Source organism: Harpia harpyja, chromosome 7 (genome assembly GCF_026419915.1).
Source record: "Harpia harpyja isolate bHarHar1 chromosome 7, bHarHar1 primary haplotype, whole genome shotgun sequence".
Taxonomy (NCBI): Eukaryota; Metazoa; Chordata; class Aves; order Accipitriformes; family Accipitridae; genus Harpia; species Harpia harpyja.
Window position 1 is genome coordinate 35,101,984 of NC_068946.1, and position 27,485 is coordinate 35,129,468.

Sequence of the window (27,485 nt, forward strand, 5' to 3'; positions counted from 1 at the left end):
TATACGTCTAGTAATAATAGGGCTTACGTGACTTCTGTATTTATCTCTTCAAATTTATTTTCAATTAGAATGTGGATACGCTTAATCCACAATACTTTGCATTTTTTTAATTGTGAACTTGATGGAATTTTACAAGTGAAGGGAGGGTGATTTTAAAGTCAACCCAAACTATACATACACACAAAAATGTGCTATGCAGAATGGCGATCTTGAGAAGTCAGCTCACTTCTTCCTTCCAAAACTCTGTAAGAAAGGACAACGTAACAACCCAAGTACTATCCTGAAATGTTCAAGCCATTCATCATTCTCAACCACCTCCTGTATGAGAAGCCTCTTACTAAGTCTAAGTAGAAACTATGCTCCCCCGTCCCACAAAAACCCACCCCAAAACAAACAACCAAAACCAAACCACCACTTCGGTATATCTAAAAAAAGAGGCCTGTTTCTTTTATTTCTGAAAATGGAATTACAGTTCAGCTTAGAGAATATTTGTGTTTAGTGACAAATACACCAAAAATATTTAGTCTTGTCAGAACAGCTGCATCCATAACCCATGCATCACCAGCTGTGTCCATCAGGGTTCACATCCCTTCACACCTCCATCAGCCTTTTTATTTTGTTCAAATACTTGCAGGATAAAGCTGGCCAATTCATGGCCAGGCTGCAGACAGCTGTTCTCCTTCAAAATTATCTGTGCCAATGGAAAAAGATAACCGTCCCAAACTTTTCACAAGCATCTCTCTGCCAGAGATTATCACTCATACGTGTTGATATGCTTAAAAATACATCTTGGGGAACTATTTTCAAAATCACCTGTGCTAGCAATGATCTGGTAATAATACTGTTTAATATAAACTAGCTCCTTTTGACTGAAACAGGCTAGAAAGCACTCACAGATGCACACCAATTGAAGTATCAACCTGTTGTGCATCTCACAAGAGCTGATGGCAAGCAGCAATACAGTAGTATTTCCTAGTTTTATGAGGGGAAAACAAACACCTTTATTTGTAACTATGTTGAACAGGTCATGGGACTACCTATTTGTTTCAGTCCCTGCGCAGGACAGAACAGATTTGGAGCAAAGAAGTATTCAGTAGGAAAAATATATACTGTGTCCTATTCCTTCACTTCTTTCTCTGTCATCAGCAATCCCCTATTTTTAATTTCTTCTTGACCTTGCCTGAGTATTTGTTTCCTTGCATCAATTTACAATTATCTTCTGCACCAGTCTTCATTCAATGCCCAAATAAAGTGAACAGTAAAGCGTATAAATTCACATTCCTAGCATTTTGTTTCAGGCCATCTACAAATGCAGGAAGACAAAATGACATTGATTTATACTGCAAAGATAGCCACCTGGAATCTTCAGAACTATATTTTTAAGCAAAACTTTGAGTACAGAAAATGCAAATGCATGAAGTGAATACTGAATATCTATCACATTCACTAAGGCTGTGGTTCCAGTCACTTGAAGCCAATATAAATGTGGGCTGATACCAGAATGGAGGGCTCATACATCCACATGTTTAGCTTTCATACAGGTGGCCAACCAGCTACATAAAACTACCTTTCTTCCCCCTCCAAGAAAAGATGTGGCAACAGCACATATCAGCTTAAAGTGACAGTGGAGCCATACTCTAAAAATATTATATGTTCATTCCAGTATGGATTAAACTGGAAATGAATTTATGATTGTGAAATAAGAGACATGAAATTTTGTTCCTAGTTCCGTTCCTGCGTCAGAGCTTCCAGCTGTGTTAGGATGATACTGAAGGTGCCAACAACAAAAATCCAACCAGCCCAACCTTCAGTCTCCATCATTTCCTCAGCATTTTCTCCAAACACCACCATCTTTTCCTCTGTGTTTCACCATCAAAAAACTCTGAATTAGCAGCAATGACAACTAAGCAAATCAATTTTTTTTCACTTTACTAATCAGCGCCACAGGATTTTCGTTGTCAGCAGATCTAGGAATAAGGTACTACACTTGAACACATACCAGGTTTAGGATGCTGTCTTTGCAATCACATGGACTTAACACATCTATAAGAAGAGAAGAAAACATTTGCATTCTACGCAGGTCAATGAAATTTATGCAGGAACACTTTCTACTCATCATCAGAAATCGTACGTTATAGGTTTTCAACCTGACTGCCCCTTCTAATGGTATTTAGAGGGAAAAAGCCAACCACAAAAAAGACTTTCAACATTTTTGCAGGCAAAAAGTGATTGACACCACTTTCCATCAGGCCTCCTTCTCTAGAATAATGCTACAAGTATTTTTTGGACAATTGACATAGTATTCCCCTCCCTGCCTCAAAAATAAAAAAAAAAAAAAAAAGAAGAAAGAAAGAAACCAGATTAAGAGCTACCTGGCAATATCAACCATTGTCTTCCATGGATATAAGGCAAGACCTTACTATCCTCTTAGGGAGACTTAAGAAATTTAAGAAAATACCATCCTCAGATAGGTCCTGACTAAATATGCAGTACATACTCCTAACAATACTGCACTGCTTAGTTCACTTACATCACCTGCGGTATGATTTTTTGCAATTATTAACATGAATTTAGTCTTCTTGTACTAAAGAGTATAAGGAATACACACCCAGTTATAACATCTCAGCTGGGAGAACGTAACATTCAGCTGAGAAAGTAATAACATTCTCTTAAGGTATTTAAACAGAAATACAGTTTCCTACTAGATCATGCCCTTTGTTTTATCTTCCTAGGAAAGAGACACCTACACTGAAAAAGATGTTAAAATATCTAACCATACTCTTGTCAATAGCAAGTAAAAAGCTTTGTTGTCAAGTATCTAATTTATGCAGAAAGTACTTTTTTTTTTTTTCTGTTAAGATTTGTGAAAAAATACACGTGTTTTCTCCCAGGTCTGTGCACCAATAAGTGCCTTTGGTGGTGTTCACTGCTCCCCCAGAAGCAGCAAAGAAATGTGTTCATTTCGATTTTACTATTAGTAACCAGAAAGTGGATTAGCATTAGGTCTGAAACCATGAGTTTATATTTTAAAAATTACAGAATGCTAAGAAAAAGCAAGTTTTAGCATTGTATGAAAGGGGGAAAAGCTTTTAAAGGGTCTAGTGTAATCTCCAAGCCACTTACCCATTAGGATCACAAACTAAATTTCAGAAGCAGCATCCCTTCACACCCTGTTACTGAAGATGAGAATAAGGCAAGACCATGCAACAGTAGGAGACAGTTCTTAATGCTGACCCGTATTTGCCAACCATAACCAAAAAAAGCTTGTTCTATCATCTTTTATTCTCACATTCTCCTCCCTTCTCTACTACTTTAGCTCTAGATCCCTTCCCTGCCTCATCCCAACCTCCTACCTAAACCTCACTCCATTACAAGATGACCAGATTTGCTCCCTGGCACTCACTGACTCTGCTTCCAAATGGAAGATGGCTCCTAAATGCACATGGCATGGAGGAGTGAACTGGTAGTGAAGACATCATGCTGCAGCAGAGTAAAATCCTCCATTGCAGTACATGTTCTTCACTCCAAATTCCCTCATAATCCACAGATTTTCTGAGATACTAAAGGGCGAAAAAAAAAAAAATCTTCTGATAACAGCTTGATGACTGCTTAGCTAACTCAAAAAAAAAAAAATTTCTGTTTCACAGAAGAGGACTGGAAAAATGGTAAGTCTTAATAAGAAATATAGTCTCAAAGGGTGGTCTCAGAGGATTACTGATGCTGGTATCCTTTACATGTTCCCCTTCAGATCTACTTCATATACAGGAAACTATACTTTTTCTCTCAGAGGATTACTGATGTTGGTATCCTTTATATGTTCCCCTGCAGATCTAACGTCATATGCAGGAAACTATACTTTTTCTGAAATCTTTATAAATAATTTTTAAAAACTGGTAAATCAAGCTCTGCAAGTTTAGATAAATTAGTGCTTCATAAATCATGTGTAATTTCCATATTTTTAATCATATTTTTATCATGGTAGCACCTAAAAATTTGAGTCATGCTGAACCCCAATGCATTAATGAATGGGAACAGTGAAACAAAACGGGGGAAAAAAGATAAAGAAAAAAAAAAAACACAAAACCCAAAACACTTATCCCTGTCCAAAAGAGCAGCCTCTTCTGCAGACAACATAGAACAAAAACATGAAAAACAAAATAGTCTCTCAGAAGAAAAGATACATCTTAGAAAACAGACTTTATGCAAAAGAAATGGTCTCATGTTCCTCTCAAAACAGGTCTCAGATGATTACTAAAATATAATTACCTTAACTAGTCGAATATTAGGCAACTATTCGCAAAAGTGACTTCTTTATCATCATGATGGAAGATACTTTCCTAATCGTGACTGAATTGTAAGGCAATGTTTAGCACTACAATAGATATTTTGTTCACAGTTTCAATAAACTATTCCTTTTTCTCGTACGCGTCTCTCCTTCAAAGGCTCCTCAGTGACTCAAAAAACAATCATATATACACAGTACTTATGGTTAGGTCGTGGCTGCGAACAAAATGAGCCTGGGACTCATCACTCATAAAAATCTCAGAAGTGCCTTAGGAAACCCTTGAAGGAGAGAGGCAGAGGACCCTCCCGCCAGCCGTGGTAGCTCCTGTAGCCTCCGCTTCTCTAGGAGAGGCCTGCAGAGGGGACGAGAACATGTGGCACGCAGACAGCCCGGTTACTTCGCCTTCTAGGGGAGGAGGGAGGACTCATTCAAACTCCCGAGCAGGCACCCAGCAGCACCGAGGCCGACCACGGCGCTCGCGGCGGGCTGGCAGACCCACGGCGTGCCTGGCCCGCAGCTCGTTAGGCTGCGGAGAAGCGATACCCGGCCTCCCAGACCCTACCACCTGCCGCAATTTTCGCCAGGCCCCGGCCGCCACTTCACCTACCCCTCCTGCTCCCACCTGCCTTCGGGCCCCGCTCGCAGCTTCTCACGCACGCCCCTTCCTCTCAGGGGCCCCCCTCACCCGGGATGCCCCGGCCGCCCCCTCAGGGCAGCGCCGGACGCCCCGGCGGCGGCCCGCCCGCCCTTCGCACACGGGCCGCCGGGCCTTGCGAGGGGGCGTGTGTGCGCGGGGAGCCGGCGCGGGCGACAGCGACTGCCCCACGCCCGCCCCGGAGCGGCGGCCGAGCCCGGGTAGTCCCCTCGGCGGGCCGGGGCTCCCACCCCCGTCCGTCAGCAAGGCTTAGGCCCTGCGGCGCTGCGACCTCCACCCCCCCGAGCCCTCGGCGCCTACGCCGCGGCCTGGGCCGCGGCCCTCGCTCGGCCGCATGGCGACCGCGCCGGACCCCGGCGGTGCCCGGCTGCGGCGCCGGCACTCACCCCGCTCGCGGCCCGCGTCGCCCCGCGCTCCTCAGCGCCTCGCCGCCATGTTAGAGCTGGTGCGGCACAGACTGCGTCAGTGGAAGGAAAGGACGGGAGGGGGCGACCCGGGGGGCGGTGCGGCGGGGGGGGGGGGGGCGCGGAGACGGGAGAAGCGGCACCCCGGCCCGGGAAGGGTGAGGGGGGTCGCCAGCCGCGGTACAGCCCGGGGAGGCGGCGGGGGCCGCTCGGAAGGAGCCGAAGCGGTTGGGGGAGGGGGCCGCCCGCCTCCTCGAGCTCGTCAGAGGCGCTCCGCCCCCTCCCGCCGCCCGGCCTGCCGGGGCGGCTGCCGCCTCGCGCCGCGCCGCCGGTCCCGGACGCCTGAGGCGAGGCTGGTCGCAGCGCGGGAAGGCGCCGGCGCCGGTGGAGAGGCCGGAGGCGTCTGCCTTGTGTCTGTAGTGCTTTCCAACCGAACGTGTCCGGGGCTAGTGCTGGCCTTCCCCTGCTGGCGGGACACTGATGGGTGGTTCAGCGAAGAGCCCGGAAAACGGCCAAGCGATTGGTAAATGAAATGTCCACAAGAGTACTGGAAGGGTTTAGGGTTACGCCAGCAGTACCTGGCACACGTCGTTAGGGGTTGGAAAGAACTAAAATGGGAATCTAGACCCAACTGTGCAAGAAAAGTTCCTGATAATCCTGTCCCATATGTCTGTATTGCCATTCAAACTTTATTTCCATTTATCTTAAAAATAGGGACGTGAAAGTTTGTAACTGCACAATAAAGCTGTGAGCACCTTCAAAATTAACTTAAGACTTACACGGAAGTACATACCTCCCTTGAAGGGTTTTAATTCAGAGCGGTGGGTATTGGGGTTAGTAATCATACATAACAGGAGGCAATGGAAGGCCTGTGACTCGCTGTTGAGGAGTCTGTTGAAAGCAGAAAAAACAAATTTTCTCCTCCTGAACATCTGGAAAAAAATAAAAATTGAGAAATTGACCCCTGTGAGTGCTGAAATCCTGAAGAAGCTGGTGACTGGACTCCTGTTAAGTAAATTAACACTGGCTTCAGCACAGCATGGTTTGATAAATCTTTTTTTCTTCCCCTATGTGTCCAACTTGAGATTTAAGGTAATTTTATCTATCATTTTTAATTTGCTTGAGGCGTTATTAATTGATTTCATCTAAATGTACTTGACAAGTCAAAAGTAAAAAGTTCAGCATCTTGTAAATGAAAAATCCGTATGATTTGCAGAAGTCCCCTTCATATGAACGTGGAATAGTTTTCCTCTGAAGTGGGAGATCAGATACCTTGGAGTTCTTATGTGAGTTTGCACAAGGCCTGAGATTCTTGAAAGAGGTAAGTAAGTGCCACCCTTTGAGATCACCTGGCAGGGTTTGGGTCTCACTGTTAATTGCGTGCCTGTGGAGACTGTAACTAAGGCGATCTGGATTTGGTAGCAGAAGGGTACAGGAGCTGTTCCAGTTATAAATTTTACAGTTAGAACAATTGTTACAAATCCAGTTAAAAATTTCATGTGCTGTTTTTCTAAAACACTACAGACCTAAAATAAATAAAATAGGGGCTATTTTATTAGAGTGAGTTCCATATTCATAAGCATCTGATATAGGAGGTACACATACAATCAACAACAGACAAAAAGTAAAAAAAAAACCCCTTTGATAGATTGCTGCAAAACAGCTTGTCAAAATTGGTCATGGTAATAGTTCTGGTTGTGATTTTAGATAGAGTTTTAGAACAGTCGGAGATTGTGACCATTCTATCTAAGTGTCTTTGTTATTATCAATGGTTGTGAGAAAAGGTCCAGAAAGATGACCTGGAGCTGTATGTATACAAACAACATAAGCAATATACATGTTGCAACATATGTTAGATTTGTGTTCCAGAACTCACACATTTTAGACTTCTTTTTTCAAAGCATAAAAAAATTATAATGTAAAATAATATTAATTCCAGTACAGTTACACCAAACTCTTGAACTTCACCCTTCCTGAACTTAAGTCCCTTTGTGATTTTTTTAGGCAGGGAAGAGTTTTTTTCCCCTCAGAATGTGTTACATAAACATTGGTTTTATTAATACGACCTCAACAATCAAGATGACCTTGGAACTTTTTTATTATTATTTTTATCTCCTTTGGAAGGTCTAACCGGCTGGACTTTCCCCCTTTCTCCCTAAATTCCCTGACATCTCAGCTCGTGGGAAATGCTGTCTTGAGGCACAGGCACAGCGCAGAGGCACATGGAGCGCTGAGGATAAACCACCTGCTTGTTCTGAGCGAGCAGTATCCATCACAAGGGTCTTGTGAAGAAGCAAGCTAAGGATTTCTCAGGTTGTGTTCTGCGGGCGCAGGGAGGTCTCAGAAGGTGCGCAGACGACACTGGTTCCTCCGTTTTCTTATTTAACCTAGCTGGGTGCAGGACTTTGCCGTTTCAATAGCCCTCGCTTAAGCCAGCGCTAGCAGACACCGCGCATCCCGCGCCCCGCCGGCGGACACGCGGGGCCGAAAGGCGTGGCCGCGGCTTTGGCCTGCCGGCAGCTGGGCCGTGCCCGCCGCCCGCCCCGCAGGGCAGCCCGCTCCGCCACCGCCCCTCCGCAGGCGCGCAGGGAGCCCCGCGGGCCGCCCCTCAGAGGCCGCCGCCACGTCTCCGCCAGGCGTGAGGAGAGGGCGGGCTGGGGCAGCGCCGCCCTCCTGCTGCATGCACTCCGGCGGCGGCTGCCGGGGCGGGCGGGTTGGGGCCGCGGCGGAGCGAGGCGGTTCCGGGGGGCCGGGCTCGGAGCTTCCTCCCGCCGAGCATGGCGGTCCCTTCTTTCTCCCACAGGGTACGCGCGTAGCGCAGCCGCCTTTAGGCTAAACGTGGCCGAGGGAGCGCCGGGCGGCGGCGGGAGACGAGCCTAACGCAGCGGTTTGCCGCCTGCCTGCGGGTGGGGGGCAGTGGGGCCCTGGCCGCCCCCTCCCCGCCCACCGCCGCCGCCCTGAGGCCTGTGTGGCGGCTCAGCCCCTTGCCCCGCTCCTTCTGAAGCGCTTCTGGGTTAGAATCTCCACGCAGGAAAGGAGGAGGAGGCGACCCGCAGGTGGGAGCAGGTGGGCTTTCCGCCGGTGACCCGGCAGCAGCGCGGTGCGGAGGCAGTGCGGGGCAAAGGCGGGACGTGAGGTAGGCCGCTGCTGGTACCGGTGTGACAGGGATGTCGTACTGCCCACGGCAAGGCTGACGAAAACTGAGGTGACTCTGGCAGACAGGTGAACCCCCCTCCGCCGTACCGCACAAGCAGCTCTTTTAACGCGTAGTTACTTAAATCTTTAATACTTTTTACACTTGAGGAGTGGCGGGCGTCCACATTTTCTGCTTTGTGGAAGAAAGACCTACTGGCTCACTGTAGTTTGTAATACAGCCTTGAAAATGCGTGTTTTGACTGATAGGAAATTATTTTAAAGAATTTCTTGTCCTTTTAGCATATATTTTGCATGGTGAGTAGAACACTTTAGAAATAGTTCTTTAAACAGATACAAATTTCATATTTTTAATCTATGTATTTGTAAGTTTCAAAACATCCAACGTTTCCTATTGATTTCCTTTTTATAAGATATTAGAATTAACTACATTTTAAAACTGCATACAGGTTTGTGGTAAATCGCTTGCACCTGCTAAATTACCTTCCAGAAAGAAATATTTGGAAACTTCCTGCAAGCTGTTTTAGATAGAGGTCCTGGTTCCCAGTCATTAGGATAGGGGATGCGAGGTCCACTGCAGCATGAGAAAGATGTGTTACCTGGGCTTACAAAGAAATTATTTGAGCCTGAAGTTTTTATATTGTCTTCAGGCATGTACTTCTTCCTGTCTTCTGGCAGCTTAGCTTGCCAGTACTGTGGGGAGTAAACGTGAATTTATACTGTAGCTTTTTTTTCCATCGGGTGGACATGTGAAAATAGAGGAATAGTAACCAAAGCAAAAATACACTAATAAAAAGCCTTTGCTTAATGTTCTATAATACAGCACAAGAAATCTTAAAAACAAGTTCCAATATATCGGTATTCTCTTAAAGGTATTTGTCTAATGCTGTCTTAGTTCTCTAAAAGAGGATTAAGAAAAAAACCTGTTCATTTGCAGCTAGGATTCTGGATGTGGTCATACAAAAAGGTTAAAAATTTATGCTGGTTTTCGAACTGTACTTTACTGTTGTGTCATTAGAGGGGAAATGCTTTTTTTCTCTCTTTAAACCAGGTAGTTTGTATACTGCAATAATTCTGATAACTCTGTATTGCAGCTTCTGCTTAGAAGCTGTAGGTGGAACAGGTAATCACTTTGGCTTTTGATTGTTGTCACTGTATCTGATTTGCTCCATCTACATGCATCTACATGGCAAAAGGGAACAGAAAAAGTATTTTTAATTAACTGGAAAATCTGTGGGGTAAAAAAATTGTGAAATGGTTTGGTAAATGTGGTTAATTTAGTACTAGAGACTTTGTGGAAGATTACTAGATTGTGATTTAACAGTGGCTTGACCAACCTGTATTTTAGCTTATTTAATACACATTATAAAATCTCATAAGAAGTCCCGGCTACTTCTAAAAGCATGTGGCTGCGTACTGAGAGGGAAAAGCCAAAAATACTTTTTATGGAGTTTACATGGAATAAATAATGTCACACAACTTTTCTCAGTGATAAAGTGCAATAAATTCTTTATAAAGACAACTACTGTATGGAACAAATAGAAGCAATAAAAGCAATCTCTGAAAAGGGACTATAAAGCAAATCGTTATTATAAAAGGTACTTAATACAGAATATGTGGAAAATTTGTACCTTTTACTTTTGCATGCTTTCATTTTGCATATGGAAGAAAATGTTTTGTATTATAACAGATCATAAATTAAAATTACTTCATTTTAGCTTTCCTTGTATCTGCCCCAGCGTCAGCGACAGCAGTGTAGTACCATGTGTCAGAATGACTTTTTATTCTCTGAAGTTGATTGTACAGACATCAGAAGAAATCCAGCTGTATCCAGTTCTGTGAAATTATTTCAGTACCTTATGAGGATTGCTCAGATAAGAAGGTTTTTTCTTTCCGAGTAGACCTAGTGCATGCTGCTGCCATTGCCTTGATAATATTATGCTGATGGAATCATGCCTACAGCTGAAGAGCATTCAAGTTTGCTGAAGGTATGGTATGTTGATAATTGTTGTTGTTAATGATTATATCTTCTAAAGCAAGAATTCTAGACTTTTCGATGATCTCTGAGTTAAAGGAATTTGATGGGTCTTTTTTGGTGTACCATGACATTTACCACTAGTGGTTTGTGTTCGCAGCTTGGAACTAATGTTGTAGGTTGTAGAATACATAGTTGTTAGCACTGTGTACAAATTGGGGGATATATTAAGAAAACAAATTAATACTTACCAAATTTCAGTAGATAAGGCTGTAGCTTCCACTATAATTTCAGGAATTTGGTTGCTTTTCTTTTGTGCAGTGGGTGATTTCACCTGATACGTGGTGACTGACCAGTATCCTATATTACAAAGGTGGTCAGCCTTCCTGACTAGAAGTCATATACCAAAATCTTCATGTGTTTACAAGACTTAGACATGTACTAAAGAGAGCAGAGTGGAAAGGAAACTCTGGGAGAGGTTCATAGACACGGGGTGCAGTAGATATCACTGTGGGATGGATGCACATACAGAACCAGAGGAATCCAGTGATGCCAGCTTAGGAGCTCTTGCTGTCTCACTTCCTTTTACCACCAATAGTTGTATTTTCTGGCAGTTCCTGGACCCCAGTTTGGAATTATGGAGTGGCCTAGTGAGAGGAAGCCTCACTTAGTCATGCAGCGCCTGCATGTTAAAAAGCTCAGCTTTGCCTTCTAAGTAGTAGCATGATAGCACATGTGCCTTTTAAAGGCAGATTTCTAAATTTGAAAACTTGCCAAGTGGACTAACTTTTCTTAGTGCTTGTGAGCATGTCAGTGTTCGTTGCTGGGAGCTTCTCTGAGAAGAATCCAGGCTGTAGGTTCGTCTCAGGCTTACCTTACTCAGAACATTAAAAAGTAGAGGCATTGATTTTTAGCTAGTAGTTAATGACTGTACTTAACTGCTTTAATTCTACCTCATTACAGGTACCTCAGAACCAAGTTCTTCTTAATACAGTGACCATACAGGATGAAAGAAGAATGATCTTCTGTTTTTCAAATACTTGAGTTTGTTCTTTGTAACAACATGGTTTACTGTGAAAAGTGAAAGAAGAATCTCTCTGGATGCTTTAAAGATAGCTGGTAGGCATAGCAAAATGCTTGCTTTGAGGCAGGCTTGCTTGTTTACGCTGAGACATTGCCAAGCTCGGACTCTGAGTAGTGATCTGCTTTTGAGCCAGATAAATAGCTGCACCCATGAAGATGAAGTGTTCAACCTTGTTGGAAGGAACAAGGCCAGGCTTTCTGAAAAACATGTGGGAATTGCATTGAACGTGCTGTGGCAATTGCAAAAGAAGAGGCCACTTGTCTTAAGGACTAGTGACTATATAAGAAATCATTCCCAGTTTCTTACCCTTTGCATTTTAGCAGAAAACAAGGTGGAACACATGGAAGATGAGGCCATAGTGGACACCCTATATAGTATTCTGAGGTAAGCAGCATTATGTTGAATTCCACATCTCTACATTTTGTATTTGGTAATAAAAAGAGATGGAATTTTGACTACAAAGCCATCCTGTAAGGAGACTGGGAGAATTCCCTGTCCCAGCTTCTGTACTCTGACTGTGTGACACAGACAACTTAATGTCCTGTGCCTCAGTTTTTTGAGATGCAGACAGAACTGATCAGTTTTGCACTCCCAGTAAATGGAGTTATGATTATTAATGCACAAATGTTTATAATCTGAATGGAGGGAGCGATAGAAAAGTAAAACATTATGATAAATAATGAAAGGACATATGTCTTACTTCTTTATAACATTCGAAGCAAACTTCAAACTATTATGTCTTTCTTCTGAAGGCTCAATGTTGAAGACCACAGTTCTCTAGCAGAAGTGCTTGTTACAGAGGCATGGAAAAGATTAGAAAGGCAAGTACTGTACTACTATGGTTTGTGAAAGGTATAAGTTGCAAGTGTGATTTGCTTCACATGAGGCTACACAGAGTTCTCAAAAGAGTATTTACAAGATGTTTTAAACATTATGTGAGTATTTTAAATATCAGTTGTATTTTTGAAGGTTTTGAAAATTATTTTTATACATATGGAGGCTTTGAGTATTGATGGACTTTGGTACACAAATGCTTGAGAGATTCAGATACAGCAACAACAGGGATAGATGCTTAAGATTTTGAAATACACTGTCTGTGTAGATTTATGTGTTTGAAGTAAATTGCAGGTTTTAATATTTATGGTTTTAACTTAGTGTTTACTGTCCAACTCAAATGCTTGTTTGGACCCTGCTCATCTCAATTTTAGTAAAAAACCTTTTGTATTAAAACATCAACATTTTCCCTTTGTGTTTTTTGTTGTTGTTGTTTTTTGTTGGGTTTTGATTTTTTTAATATATATTGTAATTTTCATTCTTTAATCTCAGGTTAATGGCAGAAGCTAGTGTCAGTCTTGGCACCAGCATCACAGAATTGCCTCTCCCAGCTTAACACCTGGGGCATCTTGACAAGTAAATAAATTCAGTGTAGCTTGAACACAAAATAACATTCAGGTAATAAATTGCTCACATTCATTTAGACATGGACAGTGGGATGGAGTGCACCCTCACCAAGCTCTGTGGTGCGGTCGACACGCTGGAGGGAAGGGATGCCATCCAGAGGGTCCTTGACAGGCTTGAGAGGTGGGCCTGTGCGAATGTCATGAAGGTCAACATGGCCAAGTGCAAGGTCCTGCCCACGGGTTGGGGCAATCCCAAGCACAAATACAGGCTGGGCTATGAGTGGATTGAGAGCAGCTCTGAGGAGAAAGACTTGAGGGTGTTGGTTGACGAGAAGCTCAGCTGAGACAGCAATGTGTGCTTGCAGCTCAGAAAGCCACTTGCATTCTGGGCTGCATCAAAAGAAGTGTGACCAGCGGGTCACAGGAGGTGATTCTCCCCCTCTACTCCACTCTCATGAGACCCCCACCTGGAGTATTGGATTCAGCTCTGGGGCCCCCAACATAAGAAAGACATGGACCTGTTGGAGCGAGTCCAGAGGAGGGCCATGAAGATGATGAGAGGGCTGGAGCACCTCCCATGTAAGGACAGACTGAGAGAGTTGGGGTTGTTCACCCTGGAGAAGAGAAGGCTCTGAGGAGACCTTATGGCAGCCTTCCAGGACCTAAAGGGGGCCTACAGGAAAGATGGGGAGGGACTCTTTATCAGGGAGCGTAGTGGTGGGATGAGTGGTAATGGTTTTAAACTGAAAGAGAGTAGATTTAGGTTAGATATTAGGAAGAAATTCTTTACTATGAGGGTGGTGAGGCGCTGGAGCAGGTTGCCCAGAGAGGTTGTGGATGCCCCCTCCCTGGAAGTGTTCAAGGCCAGGTTGGATGGGGCTTTGAGCAACCTGTTCTAGTGGAAGGTGTCCCTGCCCATAGCAGGGGCGTTGGAACTAGATGATCTTTAACGTCCCTTCCAATCCAAACCATTCTATGATTTTAACTATTTCACCTCATTGCTTGAGAATGTAATCTTTATAGATTTCTTACGTTGGTCTGATTAAATGAGGAACTCTGATTTTTTTTTTTTTTTTTTTTTTTTTTTTTTGGTAGAGCTCCATATGCACAATATGCTTTAATATGAAATATCTAGGTGTTTTGGCTAAGCCCAAGGTGACCAAATAGAAAATGCTTATTTTATTTCCTTGTTTTGTAATTTGAATATAACCTTGTCTTTTATATAATTGTTGAAGTAGATTTTTGTCTTTAGTTATTCACTAGAAATAAAAGGTAAATATTCTGTCTGTCTTTGATGTCTTGACAGGCTTAGTTTGCCAGCTCTGTCTAAATTCGCACTGTGTTTATACAAGCAACGCAGACATTTCAGTCCTGTAACTGGCAAAGTAGCTCATATTGTGGACATGAAACTGGATTCTATACAGGATATAAGGTAAGTGTCAGGATGAAATGAGTAGTGGAAGAAGCAATATGTCACGATTACTGGGCTGCCTTTGCTGAACACTTTCCCTTTTTCTCAATTGGAGGTTGCTTTTCTTCAGTTTGGGGTTTGTGGGAAAGAGGTGATTTGTATTCATGCCTTGATTTCCATGGACAGGTCTGCTTAGGCAAACGCATTTTCCTAATGATTTTGCAAAGAATTTCTTTATAACCAATTTAAACACTTAATTAAAACTAATGTTCTATTTACAGTGGAAAACCAGCAGATATTGCTTTATCCGGATTCTAAATTTTACTTGGACTTTTTTTGGAATTTAGAGACTGTTGACTCACCAGAAGATGTTTTTCTTCCTTGACATTGATAGTTTCTCTACTATGACATGGATTTAGTTTACTGTTGTGAATAGCAATAAGGACTCTTAAAGCAATGTTATTTTTATTTATCTTCAGAGCATTTCTTTTTTTTTTTTTTGTCAAGTTGAATTAATCAATTCTCTTGCTAGCATGTCTAGTGCATTACCCTAATATTAAAATTACTTAAAACCTGGCCCTAGTCAAAGAACTCCAAGCTTCTTTTTCTTGCCTCTGCTCTCCCTGGGCCATTATAGCAAAGGCTGCTCTTCTTTTTTTCTGCTTTATATAGCACCAGCAGTACCAACAGTTATTTTTGCGGATGTGAAGAGCCTGCTTATGAAACTCATAGAATGGGACTGCATTTCTTTACAGAAGTTACTCTCCCTGTGGTCATAAGTTTTACTCCCTTAACAAGGAATTCTTTCTTTAGGAGTGACAATGACTCTTCTCTGCATTCTGTCACTTGAGAATTGTTTGGGTTTCTTTAGTTTCCATTGAACATTAAAGGTCTTTTTGCAAATTTGAATCACGCAAGTGAGGGTCTTGCCTTAGGCAAACACTTTCATTGCATACAACTTTGTAAGGGATGGTTGAAAAAACCCAATTGTTTCAGAAATTCACTGAAAGCAGAATTTTTACTTTAGTTGGAGAAATGGTTTTTGCTCATCTGTTTTTTCTGTGTTAGATTTAAAATTCCTTTTTACGCAGAAGCCAGCAACACCCTGACTAACGTTCCTTTCTTTGCATAGTTTATTTAAGAAATCTAAAATTTATTACTTGTCATGTTCAATGTGTAAGCATAAAATCTTTTGAATTTTTTAGGATCTTGTCAGTTTTGATGATCAGCATATCTGATGTTATCTCGCAGCGTTTTCGAGATCGATTACTACACAAGGCCGGACAGCTCTTGGAAGAAAAGGATGAAGTCCACTTCAACTATGCCAAAAGAATACTACGGTTTCTTCAAAATATTAATCTGAGATATCATCCATTGCTAGAAAAATGCAACAAGATTTTCCTTAAAAGTGCCTCCCATCTTGATATACACAGTATAAGTCTTATTCTTGGGCTGTACGAGCAGCTGGGTTTTGACAATGCTGAATTCCGCCTGCTTGCTAAACAATTACTCTCTGAAACTATAGATGTTTATTATGATCCTGAAACCTTTGCAAAATTATTTTTTATCCTTGGGCCTATGGCAGGATCCAAGGTAAGAGAAAGGTAAGTTAATTAACAGTTTTGTCTAATGATATATATGTAGTCTTGCACAGAAATTAAAAATGTCCTGGCGTTAGGAGGAATTTCTGAGCCTATCTGTGAGCTGAGCATTAGGTTTCCTAGTTGCAACTGTGTAGCAATGTGTTATTTCATTATGGAAACACTGTCATAGCAGTTTCTCTTAAAACAGTTGCATAGAAAGCTGGATCCAGTAATCAAAGGGTATGTGAATGCTGTTATGCAAGGCCATCTTGCAGCTCTTGTCTCTTAGACTACAGCCTTCCTTTCACAGTGGATGGTAGTAAAAAACTTTTCTGTCTTTCCCCTGAGAAATATATGCAGTGGTATGTGTTGCTTTTTCCAGACTGACAGTAGCTGAAACAGCCCAAGCCTTACCTATCCCAGTTTGCTGTACATCCTATTCTATATGAAAGGTTGTCAGCAGGGAACACTTCAGCATTTATTTAGCATTAGTGTGGCAGATTTTTCTCTGTCTGTTTTTCTTGTGCTACAAAATCCTATTTAGGGGTGGTATTAGTCATGGGTCTCTCAAAGTTTGCAGTTTTAGGCAGAATTTGCTGTATTAATTACAGTTAGTCATATTTTCAGACTTTTCTTCATGAATATTTGCCTCCATTCAGAGATCTGGATATACTGCAAGCCTGTGTTGGTTTTGCCGTAGCTGAGTTAGTTCCAAAAGCTTTTCCTAGATTTTTTTTTAATTTATTTTATTTTTGGTGAAAATCAGTGTGAGGTAGAAAAAGTTGTTGGTTTTATTTGCCCCAGAACCAGTTCAACTCATGTTTGATTCTGTTATCTGTAGCTTGCTGATTGATCGTGAATTGTTTAGTGTCTTAGAGTACCTTCCCTACTTCTTGTCTACTTTCAGAATTGTTGGGCTCACTGGTTTCTAGCATAAGAGCAATATGTACTGATCTAACACACTCACATCTCTTTATCTGTGCCATACAGATCAACCATTTAGAAGAAGGGTCCACAGAACAAAGGTCTGTAGTTTGGGGGAATTTTTTTTCCTGTATTTCCCGAAGTAGTCTATTGGTTCTTTCCCTCCTAGACAAAGAAAATGGCTGCAATCTTTGCTGGAGATGTTCAACTGTTTTTTCTTTGGAAAATCTATATCTTTTCTTTTCCTCTTTAGGTTGCTAGTAACTGCAGTGCACATGGCAGAAGAATTTAGCAGTCACCAAGTATTGGTAATACTGAAAACGATGCAGAAAATGAAATGCAGAAATTCTCATCTACTCAAAAAGTAATTTTTTATATACTATTAAGAAGTTGTATTCTCTAGGTAAACTGCTTCCATTTAGTATGAAAAACTATATAATATCCAGTAAGTTGGGACTGGAGAGCGTGTCACTTGCACACAAATTCATATACACTATATATAATTAGCTATTACAGATTTTAGAATCTCGCAGCTTGACCCAGAAGTAATTGAGGCAATTTAGGGATTTCATAGAAGGGCATTTCAACCCTACCAAGTTATTGTAATATAATTTTTGCCTTATTTACAAATATGTCATCCTATTTGAGCAAACATAGCCTATAACAATTACTGTAAACTGGTGAGACAAATGAGAATATAGTAAATTGTAGAGAATGTGTCCTATCTAGGAGGTCCTGTTACTGATGTGAATTGTTTCTTCAGAAGTCATTGTGCCCTACTTTAAACTATTAATTCTTGTGTCTTTAAGAACCTGGACCAGATTTTTTGCAGCTGTAGACTGAATGTTGTTTATAGGGAGAGGTAATATCTTCCATACAATGAAGGGAAAAGCAGTTGAGGTTTTGGACACAGAAGATGTAGTATCAGATATGTCACAGATGCAGCAGAGTTAAATGCAGGTTGTGTGCAATAGCTGGATTGAATGTAGTTGTATGAACCCAAATATGTCCTTGGAAGAAAAAGGACAAGTAGTACTGTGGTGAAGAGAAAGGGAAGACCATGTGAATTCATGGTTTTTCTCCTTGAATCTCACTGTCTAAAGGAGGTCTTAAGGTATTATCTTTCCCTACAAATCTAGCCCTCTCTTGCAGCTTTAGACCAACATAGCCATAGCAACTACTATTAGATAAGCGAGTACAGTGGTGCTGAGGATAGTGATGCTGTTCTAGTTTATCCTGTTCTTGGTCTACTCTAAATTTAACTGATTGTAAAATCTGCAACAGAAATTATTAGAGTGAAGTAGCTGTTTTGCTGTGATGAGGGCTTTAATTTTGCAATTCACTAGGTGGAGAGAGGCTGCTGTGTCGTAGTGGAACACCGTCAAAACTAGGGTGGCGAGGAGTGCAGGTGTGTGCAACCCTCCACCTAGATACTGTGCACCACGGGACACCCCTTCTTCATGTGTGATATTGGGTTTTGCAGTATCTTCTATATTAGCATAACACCATGTCATCTTTTTCTCTTTGTGTTTAGAATGGCTTCTGTTCTGCACAAACACTTGGATAGCTATCATGTAATACAGTTGGTAAAGTTAACGCAGTACTTGGTGGTGTTGCGTTGCCACGATCTGGAGCTGTTTGCCAAACTAAAAATGTTATTATTAGGGTAAGTGTGTATTCTTGGAAATGTAGCTATTTAAGTATTAAACAGTTGTCTACTTAATATTTTAAATAACAAGCTAAGGTATTAGATTGTTTTGTTTCCATAAAATAAGAAGTAACAAACTGCTAGAAGTATTTGATTCTATCAAACACGCAAATCAGAGGATAGGAAGTGGATATTGTCTTGACTATAAACCCATTAGTATCTGCTAATAGATATGATATATTTTAAAAATAGATTTTTTTGCCCCTCGCCCCTTGGCCGCTGCAGTATAATGACATTGAACCGGAAATTTTGATTGGTACTTTATAAGAAGGATAAGTATTAATGTTTTTGATGTTTGAAGGAACAAGTAATGAAAAATACACAGTAAGAATGCCATGGTTGGGACAAGTGAAAGTGTGAAGCAGAAGTACTCTTCTTTTGGTTGAAGAACTGTCTAGTCAGTTCTCAGGCTTGTACAGTTGCAACATAGAAAGGGAAACCATTTCTGGAATTGTGGGAGAAGAGATCTGCCACTGTTGCTTCCATCGCTCAGCCTCTATAAGAATGCAGTGCCTTGTCTGTACATGTTTTCTGTGGATGATGCCTTCATGTTCCTCAGGCACCTCAGAACCTGGTGCTCCCCAGGACAGAAGTCACAGAAATTATCCAGGCCCAGAAACCCACAGACTCTGTTAACAAAGAAGGACCTTTTGCCCTTATTAAGGACTTCTGTGTTTATCAATAACATTTGAAGCCTCACCAGCTGACTGAGATGCTCCCTGTCTTCTTTCCTTTTTCAATTTTTAATAAATTGGAAGTTAATCTCAATGAAAAAAGGTGGTAGTCACTGACTGTGTGAATTTCTACCATGTCTTTAATATTCTACTTATGTTATATTTAATGTACAGCTTTTGACTTTTAAAATATAATTTTAATGCATGTAAGTTATTTGCTTGTTTTAAATGTTCGCACTTTGTCAGTACTGATGGTCTGTTTTAATTTCTGTCTCTCTTCCAGTTTTCTAAAATCTAGTGTCATACCTGCTGATACTGCTGCAATAATTCGTGTTCTGGCCATGCTTCCTTCCTTTCAAGTGGAGGAAGTCATTATAAACAAAGCAGCAGCAGTTCTGCCTCAATGCAAGCTCCATCATTTGAATTGTATTGCTACCGCTCTTGTCAAATGGAATCATTATGATCAGTTGCACTGGCAAAACAGTTCTGAGCTATGTGTAAAGCTTCTGCAAAAACTAAATGACTGTGGATTTCAGAGGCTTCAGAAAGCCAACAACTTAAATCTTCTGTTGGAAGAACTTACACATGTGAATGGAGAGTGGTTTGAAGAAGTCCTCAGTGAGGAAACTGTGGCCATGTGTCAACGCTTGATAGACCAAATAACATGGGCAAATGTATTACAGTTGTCTTTTTTTCTCATAAAAACAAACCACCGTTGTCCTTCATTACTTGACAGAATAGCTTCTGTGACTGTTGAAAATATAGACAAGGTATTACAGTTTTTCTTTTTATCTGCTGTGTAAGTTACTCAGTAAGAAAGGACCCGTTAGTAGTTAATGTGTTTCAGAGCAGAATCCACACAGTGTTTCTAAGGGTTTTCTTCAGTGTATCTGATTTGGAGCTCATCTTTTTCTATGTTCACTCAAAGCTGTTTTGATTCCATGTATATTATTTTGCACTTACCTCTCTTTAATTTTCCTTTCTTATTTTATTGTTGTCAGTCAGTGTTAGGTCAACTATAATCCTTTGCATTCAGCTTTACATTTTACCATCTTAAATTTTTTTTTTTTTAACTTCTTTACAAATAGTCACATCACACAGTGTCTATTTTTACATTACTCATTCTTGTGGGGATTTCCCCAACAGCCTATCTTTTTGGTCAAAATTACTGTGTTTTATTGGTATCTTTTTTTTTTCTTTCTCCTTCTCAATCTGGTATTCATACAGATCTTTGATTTTATTTTATGACAGTTTAGTTTCTTTAAGAGTGTTTAATGGGAAACCTTTTTAAAAGCTTCTTAAAGTCTAAGTACACGGAAACACTTGGATTATCTACATGAAAGAGATTTTAAGTTTTAGCCATAGCTGCAATTTTAATGATTTCTGCATTTTATTTTTTTAATATTTTTCTCCTGGAAAAGTTGACCCCCCCCCAAAATAATTAGAAAATAGCTCATCTAGTCTTAAATCTCCCAATTCTGAATGAATTATAAACCCCTTTTTTATTGTAAAGCAGTATTAGGCTATTTTGCAGTGACTTAATTTAGGATGTCTTTTTTTCCAGATCCACCCCTTTGAAATCTATTTTATTCTCTTCCTTTTCTCTGCTCTTAATTATGAGCCTCCTGCCAATGAAGAGTTCTTTGAGAGTTGTATCCAACATCTTACTTCTAACTTGAGTAAGTGCATTAGACAAAGATATTCTGACACCAAATAAATGAGTATCATTTGAAGATATTATCTGTACTGAATAAAAATGGCAATAGGATGGTATTTTTTTAAGCAAAGAAAAAGCACGTCTGTATATTACTACTAATACTCTGCCTACTGGGGTTAAACCACAACAAAAATTCAATGTATGCTTCTGTTGAGTTTTCTAGCTTCATTTCACCCTTTAAAAATTACTGTTGATAAGGGACTAGCAAGGTATCTTGAGCATAGTAAAAATCAAGTGAAAATTCTGATTAATTTGCTGTGCTGTTATTGGATAGAATTGTTGTGTTCCCCAAGGAATCATCATTTGGGGACAGGATACATTTTGTGATTCATCACAAAGAAGTGGTAAAGTTGTAGAGGAAATGTGTAGAGACTTTTTTTTTTTTTTTTTTTTAATTGATGATATAGCCTCACAGAACTGTGAAAATTTGCTGTCTACTGAAATATTGTGGAATTACCTTTTTTTAAGACTAACTAGTTTCCTCCTGCAAAGACCTGGCAAGAGTTGCCTTATACCTTGGTGCAGCTAGCAGAGGTAGTCCTTAATCTGCCTGTGTGTTCATTTAGTATGTCAAGAGAGAAACTTGGATGATTTGGGAGGCCGGGGGGAGGGCATTGCAAATCCATTCAACTTTATGTCATGTGTTAATATGGATTTCTGTCTGGTTTTTAAAGGTTGTTTTGGAACTCACCGCTTGGTGCTGCTTGGTCATGTTTTGGCAGTGGCTGGGTATTTTCCTCCAGTTCTGATGACGAGGATATTTAATGTTTCTTTCCTAAGCAAATTGGATGCTCAACTCGAAGGTAGATACCTAGCTCTCTGATGAATTTGATTATGTAGCATTTGGCATAAAGTGGAATCATGGACCTATATATGACTTGAGAAGTAGAATTACTGTTTAAATGATTCAGTTTTCTGGAAAGACCTCTCTATATAATCTAGTCATTATTTGAGTGCTAAAAGGGAAGGAATGAACAAAAATTTGTGCTTTGTTTTAGAAGTACAGACTTGTATTGCAGTTGAGAGAAGCTCATTTAAAACAAATTTTATAGTCAGCTTATTGCATTCAGTATTTAATAATTCTTCAATTTTATTGGAAATATAATTACCTGAGTGCGGTATTTATTACTAGAAATAGTCACAAAGCTCAAGAAATAATGTGGGATTCTTGTCTGCAAGAACTGAGTCCTACCAGTCTCTTCTCTCTAAATAAGAGACTGAGTGTTTGTCTGACTGTTTCCTTCCTCTCTACCTGTATGTTGGTCGTGATCAATGTACTGTTGCCATTTTGCCTTCAACCACTTCAGTAAAAGTTAAATGATAGAAGAGAGTTTAAACTGCTTCTTTCTTCTGTCTTGCTGTTGTTCTGAATATTGAGCAAAACTGTTACTTTTCATTTTTTCCTCAGGGATTTTGAGAACGTTTCTAAGATTCTGCAGCATGAATTTTATAAATGCCATAGTATACAAATATTTGCATCTCTAGTAAACAATTCAGAGGTAGCCACTTAGTTCAATGTGTTGGATTTTTCACATTTCAGTTTACACCTTTTTATTTTGTTTAACTCAGTCCTGCCTGATATCCTAAAGCAGAGGGTCCGCTTGTGCCTCATGAAATTGAACAGAGCAGTCTGTCTGGAATGCCCAGAGTTTCACATCCCTTGGTTTCATGAGCACTACTGCCAACGTGTCTTTTGTAACAGTAAGTAATTTAGGAGAGGAAAAGCTACCCTTGTTGCTAGTAATAGTTTATTTTCAACAGTCTGCTAGATGCTGCTTCTAAAACTGTCATGTTGACGCTAGCACACAATAGAAGCTGAGAAAGGTGCACCCCACTATCTGCTGAGGATACGTTCTTGAAAAGCGCAACCACTTAGTGGTGCAACAGATAGCAAAGCAGTTTTCCCCGTGAGAATTAATGTAATAGAGGTGGGATATTTCTTCATAAGAAATAAAATTTAAATACCCAGAAACAGTGTATATGGCATGGAGGATGGAGAGGCAGGAAGAGGATCAGTAGGATTGTCTACTGGAGGAGGTGGGTCACTTTGATCTGTGCTTCACTTACAAGACTGAACATCTGACTTAAATTTTTCAAGGTGAACATTTTTGCTGCCTCCTTTTGAACTTACTGCTGTCATCTTCCTCAGAAGAATCAAGATCAATCAAGGATGAGAAACAGAGAAGTAGGCTAGTGATCGAGTGTAGCAGCTGAGATCTTTCAGAACAGCGATCAGTTCAGAAAATCCATCTAATGCAAACTCAGTATCTCCTCTACTGATTGTCATGGGGGAGATCTGCTTTGCTATCCGTCGAACTCAGCTGCTTTATCTCTGAGACTGAAGATGTTTAGTGGAGTCTCCGAGACTGAAGATGTTTAAAGGAGCAAACAATCTGCAACAGACAGAGAAGTGACAGTGTGGTGTGCGTGTAATAGATGCAAAATAAGTAAATACTTATTTAAGTGTCTAAGCACGATTAAAAGCAAACAAAATCCAACAGGTGAAACCTGAAACTAAAGTGTTTGTAGTATGTAAATGGGAAAAATCCTGGGATGGAAGATCTAGATTTGAAATTCATGCTTAATAGGCACCTGCCACTTTCCACCCAAAAGATCATCACATGGTCTCTGAATTATGATGGCATAACACCAGGGATCTGTGGAAAAGCTTTAATTTGGTAGGTTGGCTGTCAAAAATGCAGTGTCACGAAGTGCTATTTTCAGAACTTTGCCTGTGGAAGTCTTGATATATGAATTATTTATTTTGTCTTTGTAGGCAGTAGCCAAATAAATCCACTGCGACAGCATGTTCACAGAATGCTGACAGAGATCTTAGGAGGGAGCCATTATGCAAGAATGTCTGTTCTCACACCATACTGCTATGAAATAGGTGAGAAGTTAATGCTCTAAGGATTGTTATGGAGACCTCTGATATCACTGTTACCACCAAGATTAGGAAGCCCCTGGGCATGTGGCCACAAGATACTGCAAAGAAGAAATTGCTGTATAAAATAGAGTTTATAAAAAGTTCTGCATAATATAAATGATATCGGGTATCTCTAATTATGGTTATCAGTTTTTCTAGAAGTAAGCACTGTACAGATCAAATTCTCTCACTTTTTTTTTTTGTCAGTAAACAGGTTTGTTCTGTTTTCTTGCAGATTTTGAGTGTGTTCTGGATGAAAATAAAAAGCCTCTTTCCTATGTGGCTCAGAATACACCTTTGGATGATGTGGAGGGAATACACTTGACACATGATATCAAGAATAAAGGGAGAAAGGCTCTGCCACCAGGAGCTCAGAGGTTAGTACACTGAATTCTTGCACATTATCTCTTCCAAGTTTAGATCAAGTTAGACCAGTTTTTTGATGCTTATGTCCTAAATGGTTGTTGCAACCCCTAGGCTATTTATTTTTCTGTTCCTTTTTCCAAAGCCTTATGAGGTTTAGCCTTCCTAGCTGTGGTGGGTTGACCCCAGCTGTTAACTAAGCTCCCACCCAGTTGCTTGCTCACTCCCCTGCAGTATGATGTGGGAGAGGATCTGGAGGGCAAAAGCAAGGAAAAAAAGCTCCTGGGTTGCAGTTAAGACAAAGTAATAAGTGAAGAGAAGAAAGAAGAAAAAAAAAAAAGGGAAAAGAAAACAATTGATGTAAATGCAGTCACTCACCACCAGCAGACCAATGCTGGAGCAATGGCTACTTTGGAAAAACTCCCTCCTGTTTTACTGCTGAGCATGATGTTATATGGTGTGGAATATCGCTTTGGCCAGTTGAGGTTCCAGCTGTGTCCCCTCCCAACATCTTGTCAAGGCCAGCCTATACACAGTGGGAGCAGAGTGAGAAACAGAGGTGGCCTTGATGCTGTGCAAGCATTCTTCAGCAACAGCCAAAATATTGGTGTGTTACCAGCACTGTTTTGGTCACAGATCCAAAACACAGCACCATATGGGCTGCTATGAAGAAAAGTAACTCCATCTCAGCCAGACCCAGTACACTAGGGCAGATGGCATTCTTGAAGTGTCTTTGATGAGATTAGGATACTGTTTTCTTCCCACCTCTTCAAATATAAGCCTTGAAAATGCTGGTTAGCTGTTATTGCCGTTTGAACAAAAACAGATTCAAGGAGGAAATGCTTTTACTAAATCATGTGAAGTTCAAGTATCTCTAGATAAATGAGGACAATGTTTTGTCTAGTTTCAGGGAGTTGTTTAATTTTCTTTTTCCATGAATTGTCAGGTTTATCTAGTAATAGTCTTGCTGCAACTATCATTACTGAACTAGAAATACCACTTCTTGCTATTCAGGTAGGACCTGAAAGTAAATGCATATTTTTGTTGTTTGCAGAATTGCTTTGGAATTTCTTGATTCAAAAGCTTTTAGCAAAGATTCACATCACCTGAAAGGAGAATCTGCATTGAAAAAACGACACCTGGAAATGCTGGGGTACCGGGTAGTTCAGGTGAGCAGTCAGCAATATTTTATGTCCTTTCTGAGTTGTATCGATAGTGCAGATTGATACATTTTCCTTGCAACAGATTTAAAGATAGTTTTAATAGTTAAAAGCACCTACTGGGTGAGAGCAATTTTTGTAGTTAGGGAGGAAATTCCAAGCTGTTCTCAAGATGGTGTAAGGACTTCATAGAACTTGCACCTTCTCTGAAAGTGGTTGCAGCAAAACTGAAGTCAAAAGGTCTGTCTTACCTTACTGCAGGCAAACTAGCAATCTCAACATAGCCTGAGTAAATGAGAAAAAGTGAAACGAGAGTTTCAGTTCAATTCACCAAAGATTTCTACACTAGAAGAAGATTGAACATACCCTCCTTGAGTGATAGACAGTGATGGCAGCTGCAAGATGTCTGTCTGCTGCAGTGGTAGTGCTGTGACAAGGAAGACTAGTGGCCACAGATAATTCACAGCCACCAGCATAGAAACATTTGGGTAGTGGAGGCTCATGAATGCAGATTCTCCTGTATATGTAATTACTCACCTACTCTAATTTTAGCTAGAATCCTTCTTTAAGCTTAAGTTGGTTGGGTTTTGTTTGCTTGTTTTTTAACGGGATAATCATCCTTTCTCATATTGCCCTGACAGCAAATGTTATGCTAGTGATACACCATTCCAGTTTGATACATTAACATTACAAACTATAGTGACCTGGGATTTTTCTCTCAATTTGGGTTGCAAAAGGTGGGAGATGGTGTAATGGAGCTGTCATAGCCTGTGTTGCGTGGGCATTTGCTTTACATCTCTACAACTATGCTGCTTTCTGGAAGCAAACTGACTGTACTTACATGAAGAAGAATCTTACGTTGAGAAATTAATCTTTTCAGTATTAGAATAAGCCTAGCTTTCTAAAGGATGCAGGTGATAAAATATCTTCAAGTGGAGAACAAAAAAATACCAGAGGGCTTTTTCTTTGCTGTAAGATGCTATGTGGTTTATACCAATGTTAACACTCAGTTTGTGTGATTCTGTTCTACAGATTCCTCACTTCGAATGGAATTCTATGGTTTTGTCAACAAAAGGTGAACAGCTAGAATATCTGAGAAGGCATCTATATGGAATACAGTGATGACAGATATGCAGTCAAAAGTATTTTTTTATACAAACACTTTATGTACCATTAAACTTCTTGTAATCCTGGAATACTTAGTTTCAAAAACCTCTTTATCTGTGAGTCAGCTGGACCAGGGCTTGCCTTGGGGCATCAGGTGTCAAGAGGCTTAATCCTCAATTTGTTAGGGATTGCAAAAGGCAGGTCGAAATGGGCCATGAAGATGTGATAAGGATGCTTAAAATCTCCCATTATCTGGAAGCTATTCTTTCAGTACATGAGTCTGTGACAGTTTTGCTATAAAATTACATTATTATCTCCTAAATAAATAGCACAGAGGCTTAGCCAGGCATAAAACTGTCCAAAGAAAAATTTGGAAATACTCTTGACTGTGAGAGAGGAGGCAGCAGATCTACTGGAAACTATGTCTGTTCTCCAGCATGTGACAGAATGAGCAATAGGGATCAACAGTATCTGTACTGTGAAACCAAGAAACTGAAATCCAGATTTACTAAGAATAGGACTGCTATTGCAGCCATTCTGTCTCCATCTTCCAGAACAGAGGTACTGTGGGTGACTCTGTCGGGGGAGGGTGTTGTGTGGTGAGGAACCTCCAGCTGCTTCTCCTACCGTGATGTGGCGTGTGCAGAAGTACGTCTTGAGCCTTCCGGAACACCTTCATGTACTTAAAGGATAGACTAGTTCTAGCGGTCTGGCACCTAGTCCAGACCCTTGAAACACCTGTACTCCAGTTAAATGCATCTCGGAAGGGGTACCTGAAAAATTTATTCAAGATAAGGAGAAAATAATGCTTATGTCAGACATAGGCACTTACCAGCAACTGGATAATTCATGAAATTTATGATTATGGCATTATGCATTGGACTAGCCCTTGCTAATGGAAATAAATTTAGACAAACCATCTAACGTGCCTGTTCTGTAAATAAGACAGTGTACAA

General features: G+C 40.7%; 2 protein-coding genes across 12 annotated transcripts in view; one reads left to right on the forward strand and one right to left on the reverse strand.

The window, feature by feature from the left end:
- PPIG (peptidylprolyl isomerase G) overlaps nt 1-5,489 on the reverse strand; it is a 29,340-nt gene extending 23,851 nt beyond the window's left edge. The window contains exons 1-2 of one of the 3 annotated variants that reach the window (XM_052792919.1): nt 5,327-5,489; nt 179-243 (exon numbers count right to left, since the gene is read on the reverse strand). The gene's annotated coding sequence lies outside the window, so the exon portion shown is untranslated. Of the gene's footprint in view, nt 1-178; nt 244-4,892; nt 4,912-5,326 lie in introns of those variants that run through there. The other 2 variants (XM_052792918.1, XM_052792920.1) reach the window with 2 other exon arrangements.
- A 212-nt stretch (nt 5,490-5,701) lies between these two features.
- On the forward strand, nt 5,702-26,618 carry FASTKD1 (FAST kinase domains 1). 9 transcript variants are annotated; one of them, XM_052792910.1, is made up of 17 exons: nt 5,702-6,436; nt 6,561-6,665; nt 10,237-10,485; nt 11,436-11,940; nt 12,309-12,377; nt 14,263-14,388; nt 15,573-15,971; nt 17,128-17,238; nt 18,409-18,540; nt 19,540-20,026; nt 20,821-20,935; nt 21,648-21,776; nt 22,543-22,674; nt 23,750-23,863; nt 24,135-24,276; nt 25,317-25,431; nt 26,455-26,618. In XM_052792910.1, exons 4-17 carry the CDS (start codon nt 11,606-11,608, stop codon nt 26,542-26,544), a joined length of 2,496 nt encoding a protein of 831 aa, XP_052648870.1. In that variant the 5' UTR covers nt 5,702-6,436; nt 6,561-6,665; nt 10,237-10,485; nt 11,436-11,605; the 3' UTR covers nt 26,545-26,618. The 9 variants fall into 9 exon arrangements, with proteins under 9 accessions (XP_052648870.1, XP_052648871.1, XP_052648869.1 ...); XM_052792911.1 differs by having other exon boundaries at nt 5,702-5,867; XM_052792916.1 differs by lacking the exons at nt 5,702-6,436; nt 6,561-6,665 and adding an exon at nt 7,938-8,410 and having other exon boundaries at nt 11,436-11,591; nt 11,877-11,940.
- Nucleotides 26,619-27,485: the final 867 nt, after the last annotated feature.